At 46.2% G+C, this 17,213-nt stretch overlaps 3 protein-coding genes across 3 annotated transcripts in view; 2 read left to right on the top strand and 1 right to left on the bottom strand.

The window, feature by feature from the left end:
• LOC125756112 (uncharacterized) overlaps window positions 1–17,213 on the bottom strand; it is a 109,155-nt gene that overhangs the window by 58,191 nt on the left and 33,751 nt on the right. The window lies entirely within an intron of this gene.
• LOC125756205 (sulfotransferase 1E1-like) lies at window positions 71–2,948 on the top strand. Its single transcript, XM_049416908.1, has 2 exons — window positions 71–147; window positions 1,889–2,948. The coding sequence occupies exons 1-2, from the start codon at window positions 123–125 to the stop codon at window positions 2,869–2,871; spliced, it is 1,008 nt and encodes a 335-aa protein (XP_049272865.1). The 5' UTR covers window positions 71–122; the 3' UTR covers window positions 2,872–2,948.
• Window positions 6,346–16,050, top strand: LOC119396099 (sulfotransferase 1C4). Its single transcript, XM_037663189.2, has 2 exons — window positions 6,346–6,879; window positions 14,529–16,050. The coding sequence occupies exons 1-2, from the start codon at window positions 6,828–6,830 to the stop codon at window positions 15,530–15,532; spliced, it is 1,056 nt and encodes a 351-aa protein (XP_037519117.1). The 5' UTR covers window positions 6,346–6,827; the 3' UTR covers window positions 15,533–16,050.

A 17,213-nucleotide genomic window follows, 5' to 3' on the forward strand; every position in this document is an offset into this window, starting at 1 on the left:
CGGTCCGGGCGTCGTAGGAGTGCCGCGAGGTAACAGCCACCTGATCAGAGCTGTTCTCACTCTGGACGAAGACGTGTCAAGGTAGACCGACGTCTTCTAAGCCAAGCCACGTCACTGGCGAAATGCACGAGACGCACGATAAAGACAGTAAGTACTTGTAGAAATATCCTCCAATTTATACATGCGTACGGTACGTTAAAGGGACACTAAAGAAAAACTATCTTTCTCGTATTAGCAAATCACTCTTTCAAATTCCAAAACAACCGTGCTTGCCACGAGAAGAGGCTTGGCAAGCGAGAAAGCAAGCAAAAAGAAAATACTGATGGCGCGGCGACGCCACCTTAATAATAATAATATCTGGGGTTTAACGTCCCAAAACCAAGATATGATTATGAGAGACGCCGTAGTGGAGGACTCCAGAAATTTCGACCACCTGGGGTTCTTTGACGGGCAACGCCACCTTGAATCTCCAGCACCAAACGTCGTGACGTCATAGATTTAGACGGCATGTGCGTATTTCCTAATCAGTAAACAATAAGTACATTGTCATCTGAAGGAGCCATAGACTTAACACATCAAGTTTCAGGAAATTTTGTTGAGCCAATGTTGCCGAAATACAAAAAATACACTTTCCAATCCGTGACATCGCATGTGGCAATTTCGACGCGAGATTTAAAAATAAAACTTTGCCCTTGATTTTCTCCTGTATTAATAAGCCTATGATGGCGAAATCAACGACATTGGAGTTGCCAGAGTACAATTTTTATTTATGGATCTAAACCGATTCGCTGTTCCACTTTAGTGTCCCTTTAAAGCGACTAGAGAATTCTTAGTTTTGGGTAGAACGGAAAAGAAAGGATGGAAACTAACAACAGTCTATAAATTTGTTCAGTGTTAAGCTTTGGATTGAAACCTATAGAAGGGTTATGCTATGAGCTAAGCAAGGTATGACGTTTCGGTAGTTGGCATATAAATGCCAAGGTTTGGAAATCTTAAACGAGCAAAGCGACAAAGAAGGGCCCATTAGTGCTTCTTTCCTAGATTTCGCGGTATAAACTTTGCAAGCTATCACGTGTTAGCTTAGTAGCGAAGCTGTCGCGCTGGAAACGCAGGTACGATTTCCGCCCACGGCGAGCGTACTTCGATTACAGCGAAATGCAACAACACTCGTGCACTTTTATTTAGGCGCGTGTTAAAGAACCTCAGGTGGGCACGATTGATCCGGAGTCAACAACTGCGGCGTGCCTCATAAAACGAAGCGGAGGCAGCGCTCACGCCACCTCCTCCCACCTCCTCGCGCTCACGTGAGGAGAGAGGGCAGAGTTGGCGCATGCACGTGGGGGAGCGGACGCATAAGGGAAGGACGGACACAGCCCCGTGCAAAAGCTGCTTCGCATCTAAAAATTGGCCGCGTATCTGCGTGCTTTGCTCTAAACGTCGTCAAAAGACGATAGTCTTTTGCCGGCCGTACTACATGAGTCCTCCTCCTCTATGTTGAATCGCCGCATCTGGCTCACAGCATCGCATTTGCAGCGCAGGCCAAAAAACACTAGCATTTTCCGCGCAGCCTAAGAAACACTGGGGTCTTTAGAACTACGTATCTATGTATTTTCTAGTAAAGGAACACACCACCTAATACTTACGTATTGATGTTGCGCCTCTGATATGCGTAACATTTGCTTTTTGATAGACAATGTTCACAAGTATGAACGGTGCTACCAGTTCAGGTGGCTGGGCGTTCAGCAAGTGGTCAAAGTTTGGCCGGGTGGCTGAATCGGGCGACCGACAGACAAACAGAAAGACACAGGCAGACCAAAATTTCTGCGTTTAAGTTCCCGAAGAAAGACTATCGTCTTTACTAATCTAATTTACCGTATCTGTTTCCCAGGAGTAAAGACAAACAACATCAAGAAGCCGTACATGATGGTGGTCAGGGGCACTCCAATTGCGGGGTACTTCCATCCCAAGTACATCGAGTCTGCCATGGACTACATACACCGCAAGGGTGATCTCTTCATAGTCACCTACGTCAAGTGCGGTACTACGTGGATGCAGCACATCGTGTACCTCATCCAAAACGATGGCGTGCCTCCAGCTAACGCCATAGAGTTCTACAGGGCTTCGCCGTTCATCGAGGTCTGTGGAGCTGAATGCATGCAGTGGGTCAAGAAACCCGGTGCCGTCAAGACCCACCTACCTTTGCACCAGATCCGCTACTCTCCCGAGGCTAAGTACATCGTCGTTATCAGGAACCCATTCGACGTCGTGGTGTCGATGCACCACTTCTGGTTCATGATATCCGCCTACGGGTACGAGGGTAGCTTCGACGACTCCTTCGAGAACTTCATGAACAATTACATAGAGAGCGGAGACTACTTCGCCTTTTACAGAGACTGGTACGAACGCAGCTCTGATCCAAACGTGCTCTTCGTTGTCTACGAGGACATGAAGAAGGATCCCGAGGCTGCCATACTCAAGGTCGCGAGGTTCCTCGGACTTGAGTACGAGCGACGCCTGTTGGCCAATGACGGCAAGGTTCTCAAAGACGTGCTCAAGTACAGCAGCGTCGAGGAGATGAAGAAGTACACCAATGACATGATCCACGACTTCTACGCGACCGATTTCGCGTTTAAGGGAGCAGAATACGGAGGTCTACGTAAACTACACGAAGTCGTGCACAACGCGCGCGGTCGCGAGGACGGGTCTTCCGCCTCCGCGGACAAGATATACTACGTCCGCAAAGGCGTAGTCGGAGACTGGAAGAACTACTTCTCTCCGGAACAGGTGAAGAGGCTGAAGGAGAGATTTCAAAATGAAACGCGGTACTCCGGGATCGCTAAATTGTGGCCCGATATGGGATTCCATGAGTGAAAAGCAGGACAGAGCTGCGTCTAGTCAAAAGTTGATCATACAGTAAGGTACCCTGTTTCAGCGTCACGTCTTTCGCGTTGACCGAAAATGAATGTCACTTTCTTTTTTGTGCGACTGTTACTGTGTTGCTTCCACTACGCTGTGGCTTGATGAAGCCTGCTTCCCACTCTTCAAAAAGCACTCAGTTTTCACGATATTATACGAAGAATTACCTGGTGAAACGTTATATATGACGCTACAGTAATTCCATGTTGATACTCATGGAGTCCATATACAGACCATGTGTTTTCCATATAGTTGTCATATATTTCCTAAAGATTTTGCGGAAACATATGGAATTATTTGGAATGGTATAGGGAACGCTTCAGCAGGGTAAGCAGGTAATCCGCCACCTTGGTCTAGCGGTTATATGGTGCTCGGCTGCTGGCCTGAAGGTGGTATCGAATCCCAGCCGCGGCGGCCGCATTTCGATGGACGCGAAATGAGGGAGACCCGTGTACTTAGATTTAGGTGCAGGTTGAAGAACCTCTTAATCATAATCTATCTCGTAATTTTTTTAACACGAAAATGTTTTTATATGCCGGGGTCCACCAAGTACATCCGTCACGGATATGACGTTGATAAAATGGACGCCAACGGGTGAGAAAGAAAAAAAACCAAGAAAAAGACACCCCGCTGGGAATCGAACCCACGACGTTGCGGCCGCGACGGCAAGCGCCCAACGCCCTACCGAGTAAGCTAACTCGAGAGATGCTAGACACGGCGCGAACGTGCCTTATATCTTTCACACATTCTCTTTCGCGGCGGGCGGAGCGGGGCGGTGCCGCCATCTGTGAGATGGGAAAAAGAAGTAATGCTTCACGATCGACACTTACTAGCGCTTACTCCGAGATTGCACGCGATATCGGAGGTAATGGTTAAAGCGTCTCGATACCAGAGAGGTAGACTGGCCGCGCTGGCGTCGCCGAGGCACCCTTGACGCAGTTAGGTTCTTTGCCTTTGGATTCGTGTTAGCGTAGCGTGCGTTGGCTCATCGGAGTAGTGCAGCTTCCACGTGCACCAACGGGACTAACAAAACTGCTGCAATATGCGTTGCAGAAAGGACGCGATTTCGACGGGCGAATGTCGTGCCTTGGTGGAGCGAGAGCAGCGCCTGAGAGACAGAGGCCAGCGGGACGCACGCGTTTGCGGCTCAGGCTACGAACCTCTACCTGCCGTGTTGCTGAAGCGCAGTGTGTGTTATGTATGCATGATCACAGGCGTCGGCTACCCATTACTAGAAAGCGCACACCGTGCCGTTTCTCTCCTTAATTGACTACGCTTTGAAGAAGCGCATACCGGGTACCAGTGTTGATTATGAGCCTGTTGATATCATCCTTACGCGCGATTCACGATTCGCTGTGTCCAAATATATGTTCACACCGTCTGCTACCACAGCAGTTTAATCATGATCATGGGCGTTAGTCGTCGCTATAGAGACATGCTGTCAACATAGGTGAATCCACGTCAAACGGTGCTATAGCTGCCAAACACGAATAGACATTGTACAAGCTCTCATATATCACTACACAATAAGCACTACTTCTATGAAGACACGTTTCACTTTCGTGTTATACCGATTCCTATGACGGATGGATCAGCCATGTTTTTTTATTGATATGATATATAAGGAGATGTTGGCGCACAATTATGGCACCGGCTACTCCTTAGCCCTTGAGTGAAACTTGAACACATATCTTAAAGTAAAACATACAAGGCAGTTCATGTAAAATAGAACACTCGGGTACACATATGCAAAAACACACTTATAGGCACATATCACAACAAAATGATAAAGAAATGTTCCAAAGACAGCGAATGAAGTCTCTGATAATGTCCGTCGTTAATATTTGGTCCGACCAGCACAAAACAGCAGAGCACACGTCTGGTCTTTAAGATGTATTCGCTCGTGAGTACATAACAGTCGATACGTTATTCACTTCAGCACACACATATGATGGGTGTCATATGAGACTGCGCATAATAAGTACGACATGTTTTACACAAATGAAAGTTTCGGTATTTCTTAGTACTTGTCAGCAATGCCGCTGTCTTGTAAGAAACGTGTTAACGCTTTTAAACCTTGCGTCTGTAAAACTCTATAGTTGGCCACGGGCCCAGAAGTTTCCTCAAGCTAAACGGTCTGCGGTCTAATGCCAACAGTTCCGATTTAAGACGGCGTCGCGGTGTGTCATGATGTGGACAGTCTATGAGAAGGTGACATACGTCTTCATCTATAAATCCACATTCGCATTCGGGAGTTTCAGCTCTACCAATTCTGCGCAAAAAATGTTTTGTGTATGCGGTGCCTAGCCTCAATCGGTGAATAAGAGTTTCCATACTTCTATCTAATGCTAGCGTAATTTTGAATTCAATGAATGGATCGATGTGATATAAATCACAGCTCTTTGTACTTTGGTCAAACCAAGCAGTTCTGATCATTCTGAAAGTTGTAGCCTTTATAAGATCACGCAATTCATTTTTCGAAAGTGGTAAAGAAATAGTAACATCTTTACGATGTGCTTGTCGTGCCGCTTCATCGGCAGCTGTGTTTCCAGGAATGTTGCAATGGCCAGGTATCCATTGGAATTTGATTTCATGTTGTGCCTTGCTTGCTTTGGTGAGCTCTTTCAGCGTTTCGTATGTCATGCTATCACTAATTACTGTCGTGTTTGTACTCGAGAGTGATCTTAATGCGGCCTGTGAGTCGCTGAAAAGTACCCATTTTCTCGCGTCTGCTGCCGAGTTTGTAAATTTTATAGCATACAGAATAGCGAAAAGCTCTGCTGTAGTAGATGACATCGTACGACATAATTTAAATGATTCCTGAATATTGAGCTGTGGTATGATAAATGCCGATGTTGAAGACGTTGTGATACTTGAGCCATCTGTGTAAACCTGTATGTACCCTGGATACCGCATGTGTATCTGATAAAGCGCTAGTTGTTGTCTTGGTTTTCCAACGTAAAACCCCAACAATTATTATTAAGGTAAGTCGGTAGCGCAAGTTTTTCGAAGCACTAGCCGACCGGTGAAAGCGTTCTGCCCCGACCGCTTGTCAAAGAAATCGAGAGGGAAAATCACGGCCCAAAGGAAAGTCATATTTAATCGACCGCATAGCTCCCTTGATACGAGCTGTTTTGCTTAGATGACCGCGCTGAATATTTACGGCACTTGTAGCGCAACTGCTTACATAACTTCAAGAGAACCGTGTCACGGACCCTTTCACGTATAAGATCAAGTAGCCGCAGATAACCTTGCGGCGTTAGTCATGAGAGGATCGCGTCATTGAACTGAACGACTGAGCTCTGTGGGGAAAAAAAATAAAACGGCTGTGGCTGACAAGTAATAACATATCAAGGTGTGTGTGTGTGTGTGTGTGTGCGCGCGCGCGCGCGCGCACACACACACACACACACACACACACACACACACACACACACACACACACACACACACACACACACACACAGAGACACAGCATTTGCACTCACAATTTTCCTTCTTCGACGAGCGCTCTCCGGCACGACAATTCCGTCATTTCCGCGTTGGCAATACCGCCCATGCGCCGATCTGCCTCGTGCCGGCTCCGCGTTGGCTGAGGTCACACCTGCGTCGTACGGATGCCCGTCTCTACCGGTATCGATCACACAGGCGGCTAGGCGTTCCAGGCGGGAAGCAATACAGAGCCCATCGCAAGTTTATGTCGCCGGAAGCGTATCCGAATTGTTTTTCTTCAGCTCACCTTTATTTGTCTTGTCTTATCAGTCATCCGTCGCCTCGATCCACGTGCATCGAAACGTATACGTTTGTCCTGAGCAGATTAGAAAACTGTGCCCGCTTAACACTGAGTTGTTCAGTTAAAACGAAGAAGGTGTGCAACTAGGACACCGTACTGTACTTCGTCAGCCCAGGCCATGACAAACATGCCGCACACCGAAGCCGCAGACGACATGCCGGTGACCCAAGGTGAGAGCTTTTGTATGTGTATTCAACAGGTTCGTGTTAGCTCTCTTCTTCAAAATATTGCAGAAGAAGCGTTGGTAGAACAATGCGTTGCGATATAGGCGCGCGGTCATGCACATCTGCCGTAGACCAGATATCTTGCACGCTTGTGGGGACCAAGTTTTGTAAACGCACTGTTCTGTTCTGCTGTAACTGTCTTGCTGTGGAGAGGTTGAGATTTATATCACCTTGGCTACAATGTACGCCGAGCTTATAATATAATTTTTATTGCTATTTCTGGAAAACTTTTACTACAAAAAATATTGACGGTTTCCTCTGTCCTGCATTTGAAAAAGAATGCGTCTTGCAAGGCTCCCGGGAAGGTTAAAAGTGTGCCGCAGATAATAAACATGCCGACATGCGCGAACGGCCAGTGAGCATTGCCATTTACTGTTTACAGTTTATTGCGGAGAATCACAGTAGAAGGGCGCACGTTTCCATCACACAGACATGCTCCAACGGCGTTTATTAAGCCTAATAAACAGTTTCATAAAACTCGGGAAACATGTCTGGGACGGCATTCACATAGATTTTCGCATTCTTTACTCCTAAAACCCGAACACTGCCGCCACGGTGGTCTAGAGGTCATGGTGTTTGACTGCTGACCCGAAGGTCGCGGGATCGAATCCCGGCCGCGGCGGCCGCATTTTCGATAGATGCGAAAATGCTCGAGGCCCGTGTACTTAAATTTAGGTGCATGTTAAGGAACCCCAGGTAGTCGAAATTACCCTAGCCCTCCACTGCACGGCGTCCCTCATAATCACATCGTGGTTTTGACACGTTAAACCCCGACAATTATTATTCATATCGTTGTTTCTGCTGTTGATTTTTTTGTCTACGTTGGTGTTGTACATGTTGCTTTGCGCCCAGAGAGACGGAATTTCCGAAGTCCTCAACTACGGCGTGCCTCTTAATCATTAATCAGGTCCTGGTTAAATGCTGGCTATATCCAGGAAGCCATACGAAAAATTTCCGGTTTCCTTTTTGTATCTAGCACTTTAAGCGGGACCTGATTAATAGTGTATTGTAGTTTTTGCACGTAATATCGCAGATATTTTACCCGAAAGCTTGTCGACGCTGCAATGTTCACCGTGGTTATCAGAACTTTTCCTTCCTCAACCTGTAAACCAGTCGTCACGAATATGCGTCTAGTGGTGAATCTCGTTTGCGTTGCTAAATCGGTTGAAACACAACGGCGCCTGTCCGACAATGAGTACTTCGATAGGAGATAAATATAGACTTTCTGCCAAATACTTTAGGCGATAGCTCGCTCAAAAATTCTTTTTTTCTGCAGTTATTACTGGCGAGACTTTCTTTTCAACTTTCAGCTCACTAAGCTAAACGTTTTTCGAGACCCAGCCAGTTTGTATACGAGTCGTCTGTTTGTAGAAAAAGGAGTGTGGGAACGCCAAGCAGATATGGTTAAAATTCATTTTTGAAGCTTTAGGCGCCAGAACCACAATACGATTATAAGGGCTGCCGTAGTGAAGGAGCCCAGATAAACTCTGACCACCTGAGAATCTTTAACATACACCTTAGTCTAAGTGTTCGGGTGTTCTCGCACTTCATCCCGATGTAAATGCGGTATCCGTGACGGGAATTGAATCCACGACTTGGAGATTAGCAGCAGCAGTCGAGCAGAGCTCAAGGTAACTCAAGTTGGCCTAACGTTTGTTGTCCCATCGCTTCTTATTCACTGGAATTTCCGAACAACTGCTTAACTCCACCGTGGCGGTACAGTGGTTACGGTGCTCGGCTACTGAACCGAAAGTCGCAGGTTCGATCCCGGCTGTCGCGGTCGCATTTTGATGGAAGTGAAATGCTAGAGACCCGTGTTCTGTGCGATGTCAGTACACGTTAATGTGCACAATATGGTCGAAATTTCCGGAGCCCTCATGTATGGCGTGCCTCATAATCATATCGTAGTTTTAGCGCGTAAAACCCGAGATAGTATTACTAACACCTGCTCTGCGTTGATGTTACGTCTCGTTCATTCAGTACCTGTCGTTCAAATAAATTTTTGTTGGAGGCAGCCCAAATCAGATCGAAGCTGAAATCAGCGAGGACCTACGGAGAGTTCATTCATGGCTTAAACGAAACCACCTAACTGTTATTACAGACAAAACTTGACACATGGTTTTTCACTCCACAAAGATATAGACCAATTTCGGTAGCGTTAAGTTACATTTAGGGTCTGCACTGTTGCAGCGAGTATCCGTGTTTAAATATTTAGCTGTCATGTTTGATTCATATATGAACTGGAAATCTCATATCTCATCTCATCATCTCATCTCATCTGAGCCAAATGCATAGCACAGTGGGGCAGCACATATAAAACGTATTTGAAATCTCTCAGCCGCTTACAAAAGAGCGCAATAGGAATTATTGCATTTTAGCAAGGATCTCTGCATTCTCACAAGTACTCCGCTACATGGCAGGAGCACAATGGGGTAGCGGCTGCCACTCGATGATACTTCTGCACAAATCTTATGTCGACGGTATTTTGCGCTACAGTCTGCCAGTACTACAGCGAATATCATTGACCAGCAAAAAGAAACTTGATGCCGCACGCAACAACTCTCTACGGATCTGCCTTGGCCTACCAAAAGGATCTTCGTGCGTCGGAACGGTAGCGGAAGCAAGATGCTTACCTCTTGACTAGGGGTGTGCGAATATCAAATTTTTCGAATACGAATCGAATACGAATATCCACCTTCAAATATCGAATCAAATATCGAATATCAAAAGAAAAATGCCTCCATAGTAACAGTATTTTATTTAACATGTAGCTATTTGAACATTAACATTAAAAACATTAACAGAAAACATTAACAGCCTGACTGGCAACAAAACATACAATGCTATCTCCAGAACACAATGTCTAGGCCAGCACAATGCACATCACAACACAAGCAAATATCACGGCACAATGAAAGTAATGAATACATGTTATCATGAAGAAATATGAGTTGCTCCACATGATCAGGCAGCAGGCGCTCCCTTGTAACAGAGACAACCCCCCCCCCCCTGTTACTGAAAAGGCACGCTCGCTTGGAACAGAAGTGGCTGGTATAGGGAGTTACATGGGGCAAAGGTTTGCCAGATTGGCGTATCTGAAGGTGCCTACAGTACGCCACCAGTCCCGTGGGTCACTGTCTTTCTTCAGAAGTGGTCCCGCATAGTGAACGAGTGGTAGTGCGGCAAGTGACGGCCGCATAATATTGAAAATCTATGGTTACATGATCGCCAACAGCGCTGCACGTTGGAGATGCACCAGCAATAAATCATACGTATTGGGGCGCTCGTCGCAGGCAGATATCGTGCGTCCGTGTACTTACGATGTTTATCGCTCCTCTCGGCAATGTTTTTAGCTACGAACGCAGCAGAAGCCTCTACGAACGGCAATGTTCGAATTTAGCGATACGAACGCGAATAGCAGAAATGTGGAAGACGAGTTATTTTATGCACTTCCTTGATTGCTAATCGCTAACTCAATCGCGAGAAAATTGGCCGCATCTGCGTGCTTCGAATTTAAAGACGATAGAAGAGCGCTCGTGAGATATGGACGCCATGGCAATACGTCGAAACAAGTGCTGTGTTGCGGGTTATCCCGGCGCAGCGGCAGGCGAATACCGGCGGTGACCAACGCGACCGGTGGGGACGCCGGCCAGCCCGAAACTGTTTGGCGCGATGCGCCGAAGGAGAAGAAACGTCCGCACTCAACGTACTCTCCACACACTTTTATTTAACGTCGCTGGGTAAAACACATGCCGAGCGGCGCCCCCTGTTTTCAATGAATGAACCGAAACCGAAACACACAAGCTTGTGCAGAGGGCACGGAGGAAGACGTTTCAGCGCATCGCATTTAAGCGCACCTTAAGAAGGGTTGTAATTGTAGGGCGATAGGGCCAGAAGGACCGTCACGACGAAAACGCCTCCTCAGTCGTATTCGCCTGGAACGTTGGTGTGGCTTCGCGCTCCCTCTTCGCCTTTTCACAAACACTGCCTAAGTCGAAGGCCCCTACCGCGTCCTACGTCGCATCCCCAGTTAACTATATGATTGAGCCTGTTCAATCCTACGGCCGCCGTCTCGCGGCCGCGAGACTGTTCGCGTGACGTGAAGCCCATTATGACCCACAGCTGTACCTGTTCCTTAGGCAATGGCTCCTTTTCCGCGGGGGAGTGATTTGTCTTACGGCGCAGACAAGAAGCCTGCGAAAGAAAAGCGAAGACGGTGGCTGTTGGCGCTCGCGCTTGCTCGGCTTGGAGCGCATCTCCTGTGGCAATCTTTTAATAAACGTTACTGTCTCATAAACGCACCAAGGTCTTTAAAATTGCGTATCTATGTATTTTCTGTTAAAGGAAAACCGCCACTTCCTAGTGATGTTGGCCAGATATGCGTAATGTTGCTTTTTGATCAACAATGTAAAAGAACCTGCGCTAATGGCTGGCCTTGGGCAAGTGGTTCAACTTTGGCGAGTGGTTGAATCGAGGGACGTGCCGACAAACAGAAAGACAGACAGAAAGACAGACAATTTCTGCGTTTAAGTCCGAGACTATCGTCTTTAATAACTGCCCCCATTCCTGTAATGATGCGAGAGCTCATGCCCTTGAATTTTCCACCGTGGACACTGTCATCCAAGCAAGTCTGTTCACACATCCCCGGTATCAACTCGAAAAAGAATGTGCCACAAGCTGAGATTTGCAAATCACCCTAGAATGCATCGCCAAGAAATACTTCAGTTCGGCTCACATCTTTACCGACGGGTCTTGCTCTTCCCATAGTTCGTCAAGTGGTTAATACATATCTTCAACGGACCAATGTTTCTCTTACCGTCTTGAACGGCTAACAACAAGCACGTCAGCCGAACTGTACGCGATAAGGGAAGCCATTCTTTACATCCAGCGGCAACCTCCTGGACGATGGGTCATTTTAACGGATTCGAAAGCAGCCCTACAGAGCATGAGCAACATCAACGCCACTCGTCAACAACATCCGGTGACCCGAGACATTGGTTACATCCACCACATGGCCACTGTGTCTGGTCACACTGTCATGTTCCAGTGAATTCCCGGACACTGCGGCATATACGGAAATGAAAAAGCGGATCTAGCTGCACGTAGAGGTATATGCTTAAGGAAAATTCGACGGACACACTTCACTAAATCAGATGCATCAGAAATGGCAAAGAAGAACGCCCACCGAGAGAGGGATCAGTTATGGAATCTTTTGCCTCAAGACCTCTTTCTCCGCTCCATAGACCCTGACTTAAAAACAAGACTTCCGCATCACCTTCCTCGTCACCTTGAGACACTCTATCATCGTCTTCGCCTCAACGCAGCATTCACCAATAGCTATATGTGCCGCCTTGATTTGACCACTGACCCATACTGTGATAACTGTGGTGCTCTAGAAACAATAGAACATAATAGATTGCCAGGCATACAGAGATGAAAGAACTTGTCTCGAAAGTAGAATATGCTCAACTTCCCAAGCACCGCTAGATCTCAGGAATATACTCGGACCTACGTCTTCTCCTTCTCAGCAACGTAAAATATTAAAATTTCTGTTCCGATTCCTCGAGGACATTCACCGAATTGATAAACTGTAACTTAACTTACATCAGCATCATTACGTTGTGACATGTACATACCACGATCATATTATCTTCTTTTTTTTCTCCTTCTTTTTTTCTGCCCTCCTCCTACTAGGGCCTTTCTGTCCTCACTCCCCTCCCCTATACAGAGTAGCATGTAGGCGCCTTTAGGTACGCCGGCAGAATTCTCTGTTTTTCATTAAAGAGCTTTCTCTCTATCTCTCTCAGAATAGGACGGATACCAGTAAACAACAGTTCCAACATATGCGCGTACTTCCGCTTGACTCAGTTCACGTATTAAGCATTGCAGATATAATACACAGACTAGAACAACATGACGACGCTTTATCGCTAAGCGCCTTTACGTTACCGGCTCTCAGCACAAGGTCTGCGGCGAACAATTGCTTTAATTTACCGGTTGCTAAAGATGCCTATGCTCGGCGTCTAATATAGTTTCATGACGCTCACATTTGGAATGCTATACCGACCGATGTGAGAGCAGCACACAACTTTTCTGCGGCCATGAAGCGTTTTATGTTAGCGGATAGTGTTGAAGTTTGATTTTCAATGTGTCTGCTTTTATTTCCTTATCTCTAAATGCTACATGTGTAAACTAATATATGCATTTATACCTGTTACGTTTGTTGCTGTTGGTACTGTTGCTGAGTTGCGCGCTATGTCTAACCATTGGTTCCGTCACTCGCCAGCAAGGCTATGGTACCGAAAATGTTTTTCGAAGTTGTTGTACTGCAAGTGGAACGTGACAATCAAGTGAAAATCAACAATTTCGTAGGCGGCTAGCTAGCTAGCTAGCCGCCTACGATTTTGTAAATAGATAGATAGATAGATAGATAGATAGATAGATAGATAGATAGATAGATAGATAGATAGATAGATAGATAGATAGATAGATAGATAGATAGATAGATAGATAGATAGATAGATAGATAGATAGATAGATAGATAGATAGATAGATAGATAGATAGATAGATAGATAGATAGATAGATAGATAGATAGATAGATAGATAGATAGATAGATAGATAGATAGATAGATAGATAGATAGATAGATAGATAGATAGATAGATAGATAGATAGATACGCTCACAGTCGCAGAGGCTCGCTAAAAATGCTTCGCATTTTAAAAAAAAGCCTACCATGAAAGGCTATCTCGGTCTATGAAAGGCCTGGTGATGTTAAAGGCTCAGCGCAAACAGTGACAGCAAGGTCACCACGTTCCCTCATCTTGATGCACTTCAAGTGAGATGCACCCTGTGACTTCATAACGTTGGTGTCAAGAATGGCTGCAAATAAGTGCGCACTGCGTCACAATGTTTCCCACTGCGCTATGTTCTCAATGCATAGCTAATCAAGTACCACGCTGTCCAAGCCTCACCGGCCATTGTTTCGAGCCAATAAACTTCTCGGACGACAATATTTCATGTCAGGTGTATCAATTTCAGTAACGAATACCTACTTGTTCTAGTACGGCGCACATAGCTTTTAGCATAAGAATATTATGCTTGGTATTTCTAGAGCTACACATTATTCAATCAATAAATCGGAAGCATCTTCTGAAGTTTCAGAAATCAAGGGTTCCACCTCACCCATCGAATTAACGTTGATGCATTCGCGTCATACAGGTGATGGTTCGTATTCGGTGAGTGTACGCACGCTGTTTACGAAAATATAAATGCAAGAAAACAAACTTTATGCCCTCTGGTCATATAGAAACAACGAGCAAATGTGAAAAGAGAAGACGGCATGGCGTCAACCTTTTCTCCCTAGCATGCAATGCCTCACACCATGTTCCCGCAGACAGTCGTTCCAAGGAGCCAAGTGCCATCAACCGTTTGTCACAATTAACGCATCATACCTCGCGACTTCCGCCGCTAATGGTCTCTACTGCACTTGAGCTAGCATGCAGCACGCGCTTTCTTTTATTAAGGTCTTTTCCGGTTATGGTTACGTTCAAAATGACACTCTTCGCCTTTTTTATTCTTTCTTTCAAACAGGTAACCGAAATGTCACAAACAAAAAGCCAAGGCATCAGCTCGTCAGGGGCACACCATTCGCCACTGCTTTCCGCCGCGAGTGCATAGAGTCTGCCATGGACTACGTCCACAGAGAAGGTGACCTGTTCATCGTCACTTACATGAAGTGCGGCACGACGTGGATGCAGCACATCGTGTACCTCATCCAGAACGGCGGCGTGCCTCCTGCAAACGCGGCCGAGTTTCATGGCGCGTCCCCTTACTTTGAGGTCTGCGGCTCCCAATGCGTGCGCTGGAGTCCGAAGGGACCAGGTTCCATAAAGAGCCACCTACCATTGCACCGAACGGGTTACTCTTCGGAGGCGCGCTACATAGTCGTTATACGCAACCCTTTCGACGCCGCGGTGTCGTTACACCACTTTTGGCGCATGGTCTCGTCGTATGAGTATGACGGGGACTTCGATGACTCCTTCGAGAACTTCCTAGCGGGCACAATCGACAGCGGGGACTACTTTGACTTCTACAAGGGTTGGTGCCGACGCATCCACGATCCCAACGTGCTCTTTCTCGTCTACGAAGACATGAAGAAGGAGCCCGAAGCAGCCGTGCGAAAGGTCGCGAGGTTTCTTGGACCCCAGTACGAGGACAGCTTGCTGGCCAGTGACGGCAAGGTACTGAAGGACGTGCTCAAGTACAGCAGCTTCGAGGAGATGAAAAAGTACACGAACAACATGATCTACGACTTCTACAAGGGAGAGTTCCCGTTCCGAGGAGAGGAGTACGACGGTCTGCGCTATCTACACACAGTCGTTCGCGGTGGTTCCGGCTCTGCTCCTGACGACGACCCCGGTAGTTCGGCGGACAAGATAGACTACGTGCGGAAGGGAGTCGTTGGCGACTGGAAGAACTATTTCTCCTCCGAGCAAGTCAGGCGTCTGAGCGAGAAGTTTCGGAGGGAGACCCGCGACACCGTTATTGCCGACCTGTGGCCAGAGTTGAATATTGGCAGCCAAGAGAGTACTTGAAGTCCATAAAAAGTGAAATGGATCTTTTCCCAATAGAACTATTATGCGCTCAGTGCTTTAGTCTTCATGTCAAACGTTCCGCATGGACACTGAAGTGTAAGGTACAGTGATGTTTTCTTGACAACGTGGTCATGTATGACATCCCTATCAAAAAATCTCATATGACACGCATGACACGTGTCCAATAATTTTGTATGATCATACGAGAACACATATGATTCATATGTCTCCATGCGGCATTATTGGATACGAGGCATATGTGTCATATGAGAATTTCCGTAGGGTATGATATCTTTTTGTGTGGAGATAAATAAAATGGCATTAACTATAAAATCCGAGAGAAAATATGTAGGCTGTAACGCATGCGAAGGGATAACCAAACTCTGTGGAAAGGTTCGTGAGGCACATAAGGCTTTCACCTTAATTAAATTATTGTGACGTATGTCGCTTAAATCGTTAAAGCGGGAAGCAATCGCGATAATGTAGCGCACTACTTATGTCACGTACGCTTCCCGAAGCGAAAATTGTCTTAATCAAAAATCGCACAGTAGCTGACTATCAGTAGACTGCAAATTATATATCCTTCAAATGCGTTTTTCGGCGGTATTTCGCTGGCGGAGTCTACCAATAAACTCTAGAAGTAAACGAAAATACCGTGTTGGCCGTTGTTATTAGCGCCACTCGCGAAGCCCCTGTTACGTGCGGAGTTGCTATAAGATGTGCAATTCAACGTTCTGAGAAACGTTGCAATGACGCTCACCGTGCAGTAAGCAAGGTAGCGTCAGTCGACCTAGGTCGCGCTCTCTTATATTCCCATGTAGACGTTGCCTATATTTAACTCGCGTTGCAGTAGAAAACAGGAATGACGTACGGCTATTGCTGACTACTGCCAAAACATGGTGGCTATCACGTTAGCTTCTAACTTCTGGCATGTGTTGTAAGGAAAACAAAGACCGTCGAGATTGGCTTTTATAACTCTCTGGAAATTTCAATGTGACAATCAAGAGGAACACAGGAAGAGGAAATTCTGGTGGTTTATCTTTACAGACCTGGCTCTGAATAGCGTTAAGTGTTATATTGCACAATGGACAGTTTAATCACTGTACACCCTTAAGGGTCTTTTAATGCATCTACAACAAAAACCATTAACCCTAGGAAGAGGGCAATTTTACGAATGAAAATGCCCATATTATGGGGGGTTGCCAATCGCCTACACACCCTTATTACCAATCAGGCTGCCAATGAGGGAGCTTCCAATTACATCAGCATAGAAGGCGCAGATACGCACCAAACCATGCGCACAACCTAGCATTGTAAAACACCAAATGGAGAGAGCGCTCGCGCTGCACAGTCATGCACCGACCATCTGGTATATATAGCCATGGGATCTTGAACCGCCACTCAGTGCCGGTTGAGATATTTCTGTTGTACATAATTAAGCAATAAGCATTCACATAATTGGCTGAAATTTAAGGTGTGCTTGTAGGTAGCCCTAAAACACGCAGATCCATTCATTTAAATCTGCGTAATATTCAACATTTCTTTATTTGCGCGTTTTAATTATTAGCTAGCAGTCTGTCGTGTGGGCTACAGGTCTTTCAATAACCATTAACACTCTGAGCTCCTAAAAAGTGTTATATGTAAAACCAGACCTTTGCGCAAACCAAAAGGCTATTTGAGG

This window comes from Rhipicephalus sanguineus, chromosome 6 (assembly GCF_013339695.2).
Source record: "Rhipicephalus sanguineus isolate Rsan-2018 chromosome 6, BIME_Rsan_1.4, whole genome shotgun sequence".
NCBI lineage: Eukaryota > Metazoa > Arthropoda > Arachnida > Ixodida > Ixodidae > Rhipicephalus > Rhipicephalus sanguineus.